This window comes from Zalophus californianus, chromosome 10 (genome assembly GCF_009762305.2).
Source record: "Zalophus californianus isolate mZalCal1 chromosome 10, mZalCal1.pri.v2, whole genome shotgun sequence".
Taxonomy (NCBI): Eukaryota; Metazoa; Chordata; class Mammalia; order Carnivora; family Otariidae; genus Zalophus; species Zalophus californianus.
The window spans coordinates 501,039-514,285 of record NC_045604.1 but is presented as its reverse complement, the minus strand read 5'-3'; the positions used below and the strand labels follow the sequence as shown (position 1 = coordinate 514,285).

The 13,247-nt window shown below is 47.0% G+C and overlaps 2 protein-coding genes across 12 annotated transcripts in view; both read left to right on the top strand.

The window, feature by feature from the left end:
* The window catches only part of TPM3 (tropomyosin 3), a 28,774-nt gene extending 19,143 nt beyond the window's left edge, over positions 1 to 9,631 (top strand). For 4 of the 8 annotated variants that reach the window (XM_027610229.2, XM_027610225.2, XM_027610233.2 and 1 more), the window contains one exon: positions 8,275 to 9,631. In XM_027610229.2, the coding sequence (XP_027466030.1) occupies positions 8,275 to 8,357 (83 nt within the window). In that variant the 3' untranslated portion in view covers positions 8,358 to 9,631. Of the gene's footprint in view, positions 1 to 317; positions 532 to 8,274 lie in introns of those variants that run through there. The other 4 variants (XM_027610227.2, XM_027610226.2, XM_027610230.2 and 1 more) reach the window with 4 other exon arrangements.
* Positions 9,632 to 10,698: 1,067 nt separating this feature from the next.
* Positions 10,699 to 13,247, top strand: part of NUP210L (nucleoporin 210 like) — an 83,615-nt gene continuing 81,066 nt past the window's right edge. For 3 of the 4 annotated variants that reach the window (XM_027612523.1, XM_027612522.1, XM_027612521.1), the window contains exons 1-2: positions 10,699 to 10,907; positions 12,432 to 12,568. In XM_027612523.1, the coding sequence (XP_027468324.1) occupies positions 10,720 to 10,907; positions 12,432 to 12,568 (325 nt within the window). In that variant the 5' untranslated portion in view covers positions 10,699 to 10,719. The remainder of the gene's footprint in view (positions 10,908 to 12,431; positions 12,569 to 13,247) is intronic. The other variant, XM_027612524.1, reaches the window with a different exon arrangement.

The following is a 13,247-nucleotide window of genomic DNA, read 5'->3' as shown; positions in this document are numbered from 1 at the left end:
AAGTTCAGAGGAAACACCCATGACTGGAAATACCAAATTCACCAAAGAATTAAGCTGAGTCCCAGAGCAAGCCAGGCGGTAAAAAGCACCAAAAAGAGTTATTGGGGACTTCATCCGTTTGCTGTGGACCCTTGATCCTTGACGCTAATCTGCCTCTTTGTATCTTTCCCACTAACTCTGAGAAGAAGCCAAATGACTCAGACTGTAGTGTCTGGCTGTCTTTTCTCATTCCTACTGCCTTCTCTTCCCTTTTCTCCTAAATTGCTGTGTAGATTGATGCTAGTCCTTACCTAGAGTCTCCTTACTTTTTCATACAGATAACTATCACCGTTTCTGCTCTGTTCTGGATCTGCCCCCTTTCCTCGGGGAACCCAACGCCCCACTCTCGCTCTGGATTCCATTTGGGTCGGCCTGGCTGGTCTCCAAGGCATTAGGATGTAGTGGGGGGCACAAAGCAACTTATGTATTCTTCCACTCCTCCCCGCCCCCCCCCCCCAAATTAAAATGTTAAGCTGCCGGAAGCCTCATGCCCCTCTGTATTTGTGTCATTGACAAAGCTGCTGCTGTCCCTAAGAAGGAGCCTTGGGGGTGTCGTGTGGAGAACAGCTATCGGAGGCCCCCCTCTCCTGACTTACATAATCAAAGCCACTTTTGTGTGTGTCTATTTGTTCTTGACATTTAAGCTCAACTGATCGGAGTCTGTCAGAGTGGTGGACTAGCAGAGGTTCTTTAGGGTAGGAGTCTTAGACGCTGGCTTCGGGAGTCTGTAAGTCGTTTACTTTTAGGCTCCTGAGTCTGCCCATCTGGAACGCTCCCCTCCTCCTCAGTCTCTTCTCTGATAGCGTCCAAGTGCCTCCCGATACATATTCTCTGCCCTTTCTCCAGTGGTTCAAATGTGCATCTTCAGAGCACCTGATGGACTCAAATGTATTACCACCAGACTTAACTAATTAGACCATCCGAAGTCACAGAAAGACAAACAGAATTTTCAACAGATTTTTATTTTCTTGTCCAAACCCTTCTCACATGTTTGAGGCCCACTGCCATTTGCCTGTTGGTGTCTGCTAGTGGAATATAAGGCAGGTGATAAACGATTATTACTAGAAAAACTAGAACAACCAATATGCATGTTTCAAATAACTTGCACAAGGTGGTAATAGTTTATTACATACATAAAAATGGTAAATTTCTGCTAGTAAAATTGTTCCTGGTTTATATTGTGGGATTACATAACAACATTTTACAAACTCCTATTCCAATTCCTACAGCTGGGATGGTTCCAGTGTGAATAGCTGGCTCTCACTTGCACTTACCTAAGCACCTAAGTGGTGCTCAACACACTTAGTACTTCAGTTTTTCAGCAGATCATATATTTCAGACTTATTTTTCTTTTAAACAGAGCCAGGTAGAAAGGTTTTTCCCTAATCTAAACCTTGAGGTCTTGTTGAGTTCAGGTTTCTTATTGTTCACACCATTTCCACCTGCTACACAGCTTTTGATTTAAGGTACAGATTGATTTATTCAGGTGACACTTAACTGTTATCTTTAGAAGGCACAAAGTTATTAAGGTGGGGACAGAGATAATCAAAGATGGAGGCACCATCCCTATTTTTAGGTTACCCAGAATCTAGTAGGCGAGCATATATATAAAGCTTAAAGATGATCTGTGATCAGTGCCACAGATAATAAACTTGTGGAAATTCAGAAGGGGAAAGAGGTTGATTCCAGTGGGAATGATGAGGGAAGACTCACAGAGGAGGCACATAGTAGGTATTTAATAAACATATTAAAACTTGCCTCTTCATTTTTATTGGGTTCTAAGAGATTGGTTTTCTGACAGATTTTGGTTGAAAGGATAGTGGGTATTGAGCATTTTGGTTAAAGAGAAGTGAAAAAGTAGAAGCATAGTTAGAGAAGGGAAGGACATAAATAGCTGTAAAGGTAGATTTAGACAGTAGGGGCAGGTGTGTGCTGAAATCAGGTGTGGAGTTTTATTTCGTAGGATGGGGATACCACTGGAGATTTTGAACAAGGATATATTCTGGTATGAGTCGCAAAAAAGGAGTTGATTTGGTGGCTAAGTTAATATATTGCAAGGGGAACAGATTATCAAAGTGATCCATTTAGATGACGATTCCCAAATTTTAGTCATTTGTATGCTACTTGATGGCTTGTCATCTTCACATGCTCCTGTTGTTTTCTTCACATTTACTCTTGTTTTCAAATTTGTTTTACTATACATAATTCTAATTTAAAATAAGTTTGATGCATGCTAGTGATTTTTCCTAATGCACAATAAAACAATATAGCAAGTGAGTTTTTTAAAGTTCACAAGCGTATACTATCAGAAATCTCCTTAGTAGCACTAGCAGCGAATATGCCACACTTTGAAAAATTGGGTTAGGTTATTGCAGTTTTCCCAGAGATGATCATCTGTAGAGAGACGGCACTGAAGACACACTATGGAGTGTGTGGGGAGGAAAGTCAGGAGTGGCTGGTTTGGAATCTAGGAAAATGGTAGCTTTAAAGGTGTAGGGAGGTCACGGAGTCCTGATTTGAAGAGGCAGGAGAGGGTAGAAGAGAAGATGGGTCTGAAATACTGGCAGGTGTCCAGGTGAAAACAAAATTGTGGGGGTTGAGGGGATAGGCTGATTGATGTAAGAAAAATTTGCAACTCCATATGGGTGGCAGGCCATTTAGACCATGAAAGTACATTTAGAACCTGAAAGACAGTTGCAGATGTAAAAGGAATGAAACAAAAAGGAAAATCTGTGCAGAGGTGGAATTCAAATGGAACTGGTTGGAGGGCTGGAAAGAGAATGCGTACCTTTGCTAATTTAAAAAGTTGATGGCTGGATGATTTTCAGAGGTTCTCAACTTCAATAAGTTGAGAAGAAAGATAGCTCAAGATGGGACATTGCATTGTCATTGATACTTTATTAACTCGAGGGTGTGTTTTGAGCATTAAGATCAAGGAGAGAAGCCATATATTTCAAGGAGCCAGAAGAGTGAGCTAGTGGAAGGAAAATGAAGGCAAGAGCCTAGAGCTGTGCTGTCCAGTAGAACTTCTGACTGTGATGCCCAGTACAGTAGCCACTAGCCACATACAGAGCCCGTTGAGTGCTCAAAACATGGCTCATATGACTGAGGAGCTAAGATTCTGCGAATTGTAGTGCATCTGAATTTAATAGCCACATGTGGTTAGTGACTGCTTACTGTGCTGGACAGTACAATTGCAGATGTCTTAGTATTTGGGCAGAAAGAGTTGACTGGTACAGAGAAAGACTTCTTAGAAAAGAAAGAAGTATGTGAGGATGGAGAGAAATTGGGGAAAAAGTGAGGCACTGTATACTTCGGGTACCCCCTCTCTTTCCCCACGGGAATGACTGGTGTGAGCAAGGACGGAGACCAACAAGCAGGGTAGCAGAGTGAAATTTTAAATGCTGTGTCAGGCTAAATTCATTCTTCCACTTCTTGCAGAAGCCACCCTATGTTACTTGAGCCTGGACTAGCTATGGGAATGGGGTCAAGCATCATTGGTAGCCCCAGAGCAAAGTATTTTAATCTTTTTTCCCTCTTAATTTCTTTTTTTTTTTTAAGATTTTATTTATTTATTTGAGAGAGAAAGAATGAGACAGAGCACGAGATGGGGGAGGGAGGGTCAGAGGGAGAAACAGACTCTCCGCCGAGCAGGGAGCCTGATGCTGGGCTCGATCCCGGGACTCCAGGACCACGACCTGAGCTGAAGGCAGTTGCTTAACCAACTGAGCCCCCCAGGCGCCCTCCCTCTTAATTTCTGAGCATGAACCACAGGCTGATGTGTTAAGAGTCCTTTCTAGCCTGCCTTGTTACTGTTGTTGGGATGAGGCACAACATGGGACTGGATCCCAAATCACCTGCTGCGCGGAACTGCCCTGTAGTGTTGGCTAGCCTTATCTTAGCCCCACCCGGTCTCTTCCTTTCTCATGCTATTGGTTGGATACCCCCCAGCCTTAATATTAGGGGGAAGTTAAAAAAAAAAAAAGGCAATATCTGTCCCTTCTCATTTTTGGAATTGTGACGCTTTATTTTTATTTATTTTTTTAAGATTTTATTCATTTATTTGACAGAGACAGACACAGCGAGAGAGGGAACACAAGCAGGGGGAGTGGGGGACAGAGAAGCAGGCCTCCCGCGGAGCAGGGAGCCCGATGTGGGATTCGATCCCAGGACCCTGGGACCATGACCTGAGCTGAAGGCAGACGCTTAATGACTGAGCCACCCAGGCGCCCTGGGAATTGTGACGCGTTAGAGTGTGCACAGTTCCCTTTACTCTTAAGCCTTTCCACTCCTTTTTCCTGTTAGGGAATGAAATTGACCTGATTCAGACCAGTGAAGCCTAAGGATGTCTAGCACCCATGGGATCATTCCCTAATTAATTGGACATGCCCAAAAGGAACATCAGACCAAATGGGTTCTCTGGCTTGCTTTTTTTTTGTTTTATTTTGCTGTTACCAGGGAACCAAGAACTTTAACTAATGAGCTGGTATCTGATCCTGAATTTTTAGTTACTAGAGATAGCAAAGTTAGAAACCTTACGTATGAAGTTCAGTGTGAGAGAATAACCACATTTATCTTTTGACCTTCTGTCATTCTTAGGGAAATGTGTGTTCTAGGATTTAATCAGGCAAAAAATGCTTCCATTTCTATCTCTCTATTACTTCCCTAGTTGGAACCAAACCCTCCCTGACCAAGCTGTTTTGAGGGAATAGATTGTGACAACACCCTTCTTTCCCAAGACAGGAGTGGGAGTCCCACTAACTAATTTGGATATGGATGCTACAGAAGAGTCAGGCGGTTCTTAGAATCTGTATATAATACCACAGAAAGCCCAAGAAATGAGAGTTCACAAATTTGAACCCCTACATTTGTCAGGGATGCCCCAGTGAATATGACAGGTCCAATCCCAGGCCTCATGGAGCTTGAAGACTGCTGTAGTGTTTCTCAGTGGTGGACTTCGGTCATTTAGACCAGGATGATTATGGGATGTACAGAACAGTCCTACTTAGTGCTCTCCCTAACCAGTAAGTATGCGTAGGGTCCTCTAGTTATTGTGACAATTAAAACCTGCCCACACATTTCCAAATTTCCTTCCAAGGGGAGAGAACAGGCAATAATACCACATGTATTGAGAACCACTGGTTTAATGGGAAGTGAAATTTTAAAAGTTCGCTCTAATTTTGCCCTATAATACAACTATTATTTTTGGTTATTCCCTCCCAGGATCATTTTGTATACTTATGTTTTCTGTTTTGATAGTGTACATGAAGCGGCAAGTATTCTTAGGTCTACATTGGTCACTGGCTTCCAGGTAGAGCTGGAGAAAACCTCTGCCCAGAGGGCAAGGTGCCTGAGCAATGCACCTTGGCTATGGGCACAATCAGCCCACAGATGCACTTGATTTTTAAGACAGAAGAGTTTATCTTTATATTGAGGTCCTGAGACCATTTTGAAACAGACTGTAAAACATAGGAAGAAACTTGGTTGTGAACTTGAGAGTTGGAGACCAGGAAGGTCTGTCCCCAAATTCCTGTTACCCCTGTGCTGGTCAGATGGGTTTGGTTTCTCTGTACCCCCTCTTTAAGATGCACTCCAAGTGGAAAATAAAGTCAGTGATTTGAGTACTTAACTACGCTTAACCAGGAATGCTTTTGGTTATGGGAAACAGCTTAACTATAGCTTAAATAAATGTGGGACTTAACTTTTCTCCTGTAATAACAAGTCCAGATTAGAGCAACTGTGGCCCGGTGTGGCTGGGTTTCTGTGAATTCTCTTGGCCCTCTCTTGAGGTTGAAATCTGTAACTTTCACCCTCACATCCATGTTAAGGTAAGAAAGAAAGCTAGTTTTCCCAGAAGCCTTCCAGCAGACTACCCCCTGTATCTCATTGGCTAGAACTGTATCCCATAATCACCCCTAACTGCAAGGGAGTCTGGAAAAACAGAACAGGATAATCTTGATTCACCTTCCTTGGGGCTGGACATGCTGCCGACCCTAACAGGATTTTTGAAGATGGGGGTGGGGTTTTGATGGATAGGCCCCTAAGATGGGGTAACCACTGAGCACCTACAACAAGGAGCATTAGAAAGTAGGACTGAATGGGTATAGGGATATTGATCCCAATTTATCCTTCATAATACTGTATTGAGTCCTTTTTTTTTTTTTAAGATTTTTTTTTATTTGTCAGAGAGAGAGGGAGAGCGCACAAGCAGAGGGAGGAGCAGGCTCAATCCCAGGACCAAGGGACTCGATCCCAGGACTCAGGGATCATGACCTGAGCCAAAGGCAGATGCTTAACTGATTGAGCCCCCCAGGCGCCCCTACGTTGAATGGTTTTACAGAAAATGTTCCAGCTTTGCCCTTCAGTTTCTGTCAAACCCTGATTACAAGCCAACTGTGTTCCCTCCTTTGCCCTGTTTTACTTGTCTGTTTCTCAACCCAGGGAATAAATTCCTTTGTAAAGGAAATAGAGATACTTTTTTCTTTCTTAAAATGTTGTCCTTCCAACTTGTCAGTCAAGATATTTTATTTTGTTCCTCTGTTGGTCTTTCCACCACCTGACTGACTCTTCCTGCCCTCTTTGTGAGTCCTCCTTGCATCCACCCTGCCTTTCAGATGCATGTTACGTATATCAGCTAGTCAAAAGTCTCAGAGTTCACTTTTGGTACTCTACTAACCTCCCCTTTTTCTCTTTCTCCTCTGTTTCCTCTCCTCTTGTTTTCTCTCCTCCCTGGTGCTGCCGCAGAGCGTGTCTACAGCCAACTTGAGCGAAACCGCGTGCTCTCTAGCCAGCTGAAGCTAACGCTGCATGATCTCTGTGACTGATGGGCAGGGCTCACTGGTGCCCATTAAGCCGAGCTTACTGCTCACACCACTGACCTGGACCCCAGCAAAAGGCTGATTGTTTTTTTAAAAGTCATTTTTCCCTAAGCAAAAAAAAAATTTTTTTTAGGATTTTATTTATTTGAGAGAGTGAGCATGAGCAGGGGGGAGAGGGAGAAGCAGACTCCCTGCTGAGCAGAGACCCCCCCCCCCAACGCAGGACTCGATCCCAGGACCCTGAGATCGTGACCTGAGCGGAAGGCAGATGCTTAACTGACTGAGCCACCCAGGCGCCCCACAAATTGCTTTTTAATTGGGGCAATGAGAATACTGTTGACTTCCTAATTGTACTGGAGAGTGAGAACAGTTGACACTGCATTTCTGTCCCTCTTTAAGAGATAACGGGTGATCATGGGAGGGGCCTGAGAGATCATAGTGAGGAACCTGGAGAGTTTTCTGGTGTCCACCTTTACTTGCTGCTCTTTAACTTGTGCATTGACTGTAGGCTGTGTTCGCCTGCGTGGATGTTTTCTAACAATAAAAGGACCAATTGGACGAGATGTCGTGACTGCTTCATCTGCAGGCCCAGAGATGGGCCCTTTTGACTGGGTGGAAAAAAGGGAAGGGAAAGAAAGGATTACGGGGTATGAATGGTTCCATGTTGAGTATTTGCCGCATGCCATAGAGTAGTCTGGTTTGCTTGCTGAACAGATTAGATTCTCCTTGGTGTTCAAGCCACTGGTTTTCTTCCTGACATTTTTCTTCTTGCTTCTTTTTCCATGTTTAATTTTAAGTGACTCCCACAGGCCAATTTTGGAGAATAGCGCTACAAAAATCGCAGTTGAGGTTTTGCTTATGTGTTTGGTGTATCTTGGCTTTGTGTCCCTTAGTGACTCTGTGAGAGGCTGTGGGGCTCTTCGCTTGTCCCACCAGTTGTTCCTTTCTTTGTGGGAGGAAGTCTGTAACGCATGAGGTCCCTCTTGTACGCGTCTCAGGCTGAGACTCCGTTTTTACTGCTAGAAACATGCCCATCCTTGTTCTCAGTGGTCACACCCCAGTGAGCCTTGTCAAGTAGGTACTGTCCTTTGAGCAAAGCCCAGAAGAAAGGATGGCTGATGCTTAAGGCTGCCTCCTTCAGTGACTGAAAACTGCAAGCCTTGGTTGGATGTGGGTGAAATGAGGGAGTGAGTGATAAGGCCTCCAGCCTCCTGCCCAGAAGTACAGCAACACCTGCAACTCCAGCTCGCAAGCCGGAGGCCCTGCAGAAGCAAGTGGTGCAGTGGCTTACGCCTGTGTCAGAGAAGGCAGCCGCTTTGTTAGTCCGCAGCTTTCCTGCAGCAGGAGTGATTCTCAGAGTGGGTAGACCTTGACATTTACTTCTAGTTGTGTAACATCTCTCCTTTACCCCCATTAGATAAACTGAAATGCACCAAAGAGGAGCACCTCTGTACACAAAGGATGCTGGACCAGACTCTGCTTGACCTGAATGAGATGTAGAGCACCCCAGTCCCGCCCTGCCGCTGCTCCTCCCTCTGATCCCGACTCCGCTGAGGCCAGCCTGCCCGAAGCTGGCCTTGAAACTGAGGGCTGATCTTTAACTGGAAGGCTGCTTTCTCCTTTTGCCGCCTCTCCCACCCCAACCCCTGTGTCTTTTTCGCCAAACTGTCTCTGCCTCTCCCTAGAGATTCCAGTTGGGCTTGAGGCTGAGCACCTTTGGGAACAATGTTTAAGGGAATGTGAGCACAATGCAAAGTGTCTTTAAAAGCATGTTGTGATGTACACATTTTGTAATTACCTTTTTTTGTTATTGTTGATGTAGCAACCATTTGTAAAACATTCCAAATAATTCCACAGTTCTGAAGCAGCAGTCTGTTCCCTTCCTCACATTTGGAAAGTAACTTTTCAGTTTAGTGCATACTGCCCTCTCCACAGAGGAGGCAGGGGCCTGCCTTACTGAGAGCCAGAGCCCGGAAAGAGACCCACTGTGGGAAGCTTCATTGCTTTGTCCAAAATACCAGCCAGATTAGAAAGGTGATTCCAGGAGGAGTGGCCAAAAAAGTGTGGCTCAGGGTTTCAGCTTTAAGGTATCTTTGAGCAACTTACATTTTTAAATTTTTTTTTCCATCAGAAGTGACCAAACAAATTAAGATGGTGAGACCTCTATCTGAGACCAAATCCTTATCCCGTCTTTACCGTAACTGCCCATAGAATGGATCATGTTCCCCTTATGTTGAGGTGACTGCTTATTTTCTCTCCTGCCTCCTTGAAAGAAAAAAAGAAAATTATGTGTTTGCCACTGATTTAGCCATATGAAACAAACTCATCTCATCACCCTTTGCTGGGTCTGAAGCTGCTGTCTCTAAAAGTGCCATCTCGTGCTTTGTATCAGTTAGTGCTGGAGAAATCTTGAATAGATTATGTACAAAACTGTTTTTAAATTTTATATTATTTTGAAACTTGGCTTCTTTAGGGTTGGGGCACATTGGCCACCCTGTCCGGCTGAGAACTCTCTACAGTCTGTGGGCTGACAGTGTGCTGATCTTTTAAAAGTTTCTTTCCCTCCCCAGTTCCCCTTTTTGGTGAGGTTTCTATGAGGCCTGTTAGGTGTGCATCCTGCAGCTTATTGACTTAAAATGCACTCTCCTTTGGTGTGCTCTCTGGGGGCCGATTGGGAGAAAGAAACCAATAGTGCAAACTGTTTTGATACTGAAAATTGACAAGTGTCTTTTTGAAATAAAGAACCAGTCCCTCTAATCCTTAGACCTACTTGACTTTTATTTACTAATGCAGTTGTGCTTTCTCCGCAGGAACTATGCAGTTTGAGTGAAAAGTCAGATCTTTGTGGGTGGTAGCAACAGGATTTAGTAGAGATCACAGGCTGTGGAAGCAGACCAAAACTGGGTTCAAAACTCAGCTCAGAGATTCTTACTTGTATGTCCTGATGTAAATAATTTAGTTTTTCCATCTGTAAAATAAAGATAATATGTATTCCAGGATAAGTGTGACTATTAGAGATAATAGTTACCTGCCAGGCCTCTTACAGGTTACTTAATTTAGCACTGGCAGGCTCAGGGTGAGCCGTACCTTTTCCTTTACCGCGGTGTTGATTCTTACACACCATGGACTCGGGGCTCCTTGGAGGACTTCAGCAAATCTCTGACACTGATCACATGCCCTACCTAACTGCCCCGCGACGGCCTCTGAGCTGATACTCTGCCGCCTTTTGGAGAAAACGAGTTAACTGAACCCGAAGCGTGCTCCGAGTGTCTGCCGAGACCGGCAGTGCGAGTGCGTAGCCTCGGCGCCTGTCTGGGAGACGCGGGTGCCGAGCATTTCCCGCGCTCTGGCCTGGAGGCTGGACACGAGTGTGCCTTCCTCGTAGAAACGACACAGCTTCGTTGGCCAAGTCCAGCTCTTTATACTGGGAAACTATATTTTTATATTTATATTTTATTAAATTTTTATTTATACTGGGACTGGGAAATTTTTCATTTACCGGCACGGACCAATGCTGCTTAGAAATTACGGCAAAATAAATTTTTGGCTAGAAACCGAACACAAGGTAGGCAGCAGAAGAAATTAAACTGGGAGAAGTTAGCACTTATTAGATGTTTCGCTTCTTTACTATGAAAAAGATCTGCCGCCTGAGAAGTTCTTCGCAAGTTGCCCTCTGAGCGGCGAGCTCGCCTCGCGCCCAGTTACCACGCGCAGCCGCGGCAAGCACTCCCCGGAGGAGCTCCCACAATTCCCAGCCAGGAGGAGGCCCCGCCTCCCGTGACGTCGCGCCCGCGGATTGGCCGGCGTCGGGGGCCCGGGCCTCGGCCGTAGTAGGGCGGGAACTGGAACCCGGGTGGTCGCCATGGCTGGCTTTGCCCGACGCGGCCGGCCGTTTGTCGGCTGGCCTGCGCCCGGCCTCCCGCTGCTGCTTCAGTGTCTGCTCGGGACCCTGGCCAACAAACTCAACGTGCCGCAGGTGTTGCTCCCCTTCGGCCGGGAGCCAGGCCGCGTGCCCTTCCTGCTGGAGGCGCAGCGGGGCTGCTACACCTGGTGAGGGGTGGGGCCCCCGGGGCGTCGCGCCCCCTCGGCCCTGCACGGGGGGACGGGCTTCCCTCGCCGAGGGTGCCGCCGCAGCGCCTTTCCGGTGGGGTGCCTCTGGAGCGGGGGGCGGTCCCCGCACGGCCTGAGGCGATGTCCCGGGGGGGCGGGCTTGGGGCTGGGAGGGGGGTCCTTCCCGACGGGGACGCTGGGGCTCTCTTCCCGAGGGCTCTCGGGACACCGCTCACGGCCTTGTGGGGTGAGTTCTTGCGCCCCCGTTCCGCCGAGGAGCGAGGTGGGGCCCCGCGACCGTGAAGTGCGGAGACTCGCCGCAGGTGCAGGGGAGGCCTGTCCGGGGGAGAGCCTTGCCGCCCGCGCGGGGGGCTGTTGTGGAGCTTCCTCGGCCCCGAGGGGAGGTGGGCTCCGCCGCTTCACGGGCTGCGCTGCCCTTCCGGTTTCCTCGGCGAGGCCGCAAGGCTTGTGCGGGGTGAGAAGCCCGCTCCCGTTTGCAGGGTAAGGGCATCGCCTGCAGAAGAGCCGGTGTGGGCGATGCGCGCAGTCTCGCCAGCCGAGGCCGAAGCGTTCACTTCTGTACCCTCGCAAACGGGCTGAGAGGCAGGCGCGAAGCCGACTCTGCTCCGCAGGGAGCCGATCGCGGGCTGGGCCCCGGGACCCCGGGATCCTGCCCCGAGCCCAAGGCAGCCGCGTAATCAGCGGAGCCGCCCGGGCGCCCCACAGCGTTTTTTTAAATTGTGTTTTGAGTTGTACTCACACCTCATAACTTAGGCAGGTTTTCTGTCTTGGCAGCCCAGTTTTGAGACTGGACAAAACTCATCCCTCACGGTACGAGAAATCTGTGTCTCTCATTATTGGAGACACATCAATCCGTTTCTTGTTTTGTTTTAAGATTTGATTGATTGATTGATTGGAGAGAGAGCACGTGTGCATGCCCAGAGGGAGCGGGAGAGGCAGAAGCAGACTGCGGAGCAGGGAGCCCGATGCGGGGCTGGATCCCGGGAGCCTGGGACCGTGACCTGAGCCGGAGGCAGACGCTTAACCGAGTCACCCAGGCGCCCCCATCAGTCCTGTTTTTACATACTGAGGGAAGACTGGAACAATCTTATTTAAGACTTTATTTATTTGAGAGAGCAAGAGCCGGGGCCAGAGGGAGAAGTAAGGCTCCTCGCGGAGCAGGGAGCCCGATGCGGGGCTCGATCCCAGGAGCCTGGGACCGTGACCTGAGCCGGAGGCAGACGCTTCACGACTGAGCCTCCCAGGCGCCCCTGCAGTCTTATTTTAAGTACCAAGGGAGGAATATAATACACGTGTAACATTGCACGAGGGCTCATTGGGAAGAGGTTCTGATCAGTCTCGCTGAAATCTTGTGTCTCTAGGCATGGTTTCTACTTTAAAGAGTGTCATTTAAATACACCAGGTAATGTGTAACACGGAAAAACTGTAAGAATCTGTGTTCTCCTGAAAGTTAATTTTAACCCACAGTCTTATTTCAAACTCTTAAGTATTTTATTTTGGCAGGCATTCCACCCATCATGATGCAGTAACTGTTGAGCCTTTATATGAAAATGGCACCTTATGTTCTCAAAAAGCTATGCTCATTGCTGAGTCTACCCAACCCATACGCCTCAGCAGTATTATTCTTGCTCGAGAGATAGGTATGTTGAGAGAAAACACATTGTGAAATCATTCATCTAGAGTAGAATAATCTTGTATCTTTATACATGGTTAATACAAATGGTGTTGGCTTCAAATGGTAAGTAGAAAAAAAGCAATCTGCAGAATAACCCTAATTGTGGCGTCCTATTCTGTGACTTTTTTTTTTTTTTTAAGATTTTATTTATTTATTTGACACAGAGAGAACACAAGCAGGGGGAGCGGCAGAGGGAGAGGGAGAAGCAGACTCCCCACTGAGCAGGGAGCCCGATGTGGGGCTCAGTCCCAGGACCCTGGGACCATGACCTGAGCTGAAGGCAGACGCTTAACGACTGAGCCACCCAGGTGCCCCCAACTTTTTTTTTTTTTAAAGATTTTATTTATTTATTTGAGAGAGAGAGAATGAGAGAGAGAGAGCACGAGAGGGAAGAGTGTCAGAGGGAGAAGCAGACTCCCCGCTGAGCAGGGAGCCCCATGCAGGACTCGATCCCGGGACTCCAGGATCATGACCTGAGCCGAAGGCAGTCGCTTAACCAACTGAGCCACCCAGGCACCCACCCAACTTTTTTTTTTTAAATATATCTGGTACCTGGCGTGGTGCCTGATACAGAGTAGAAACCCTAGTTTTTTTGAATCCTTGAAGAAAAGAAGGAATTATTTATTGGAACTAGCTTAGGTGTT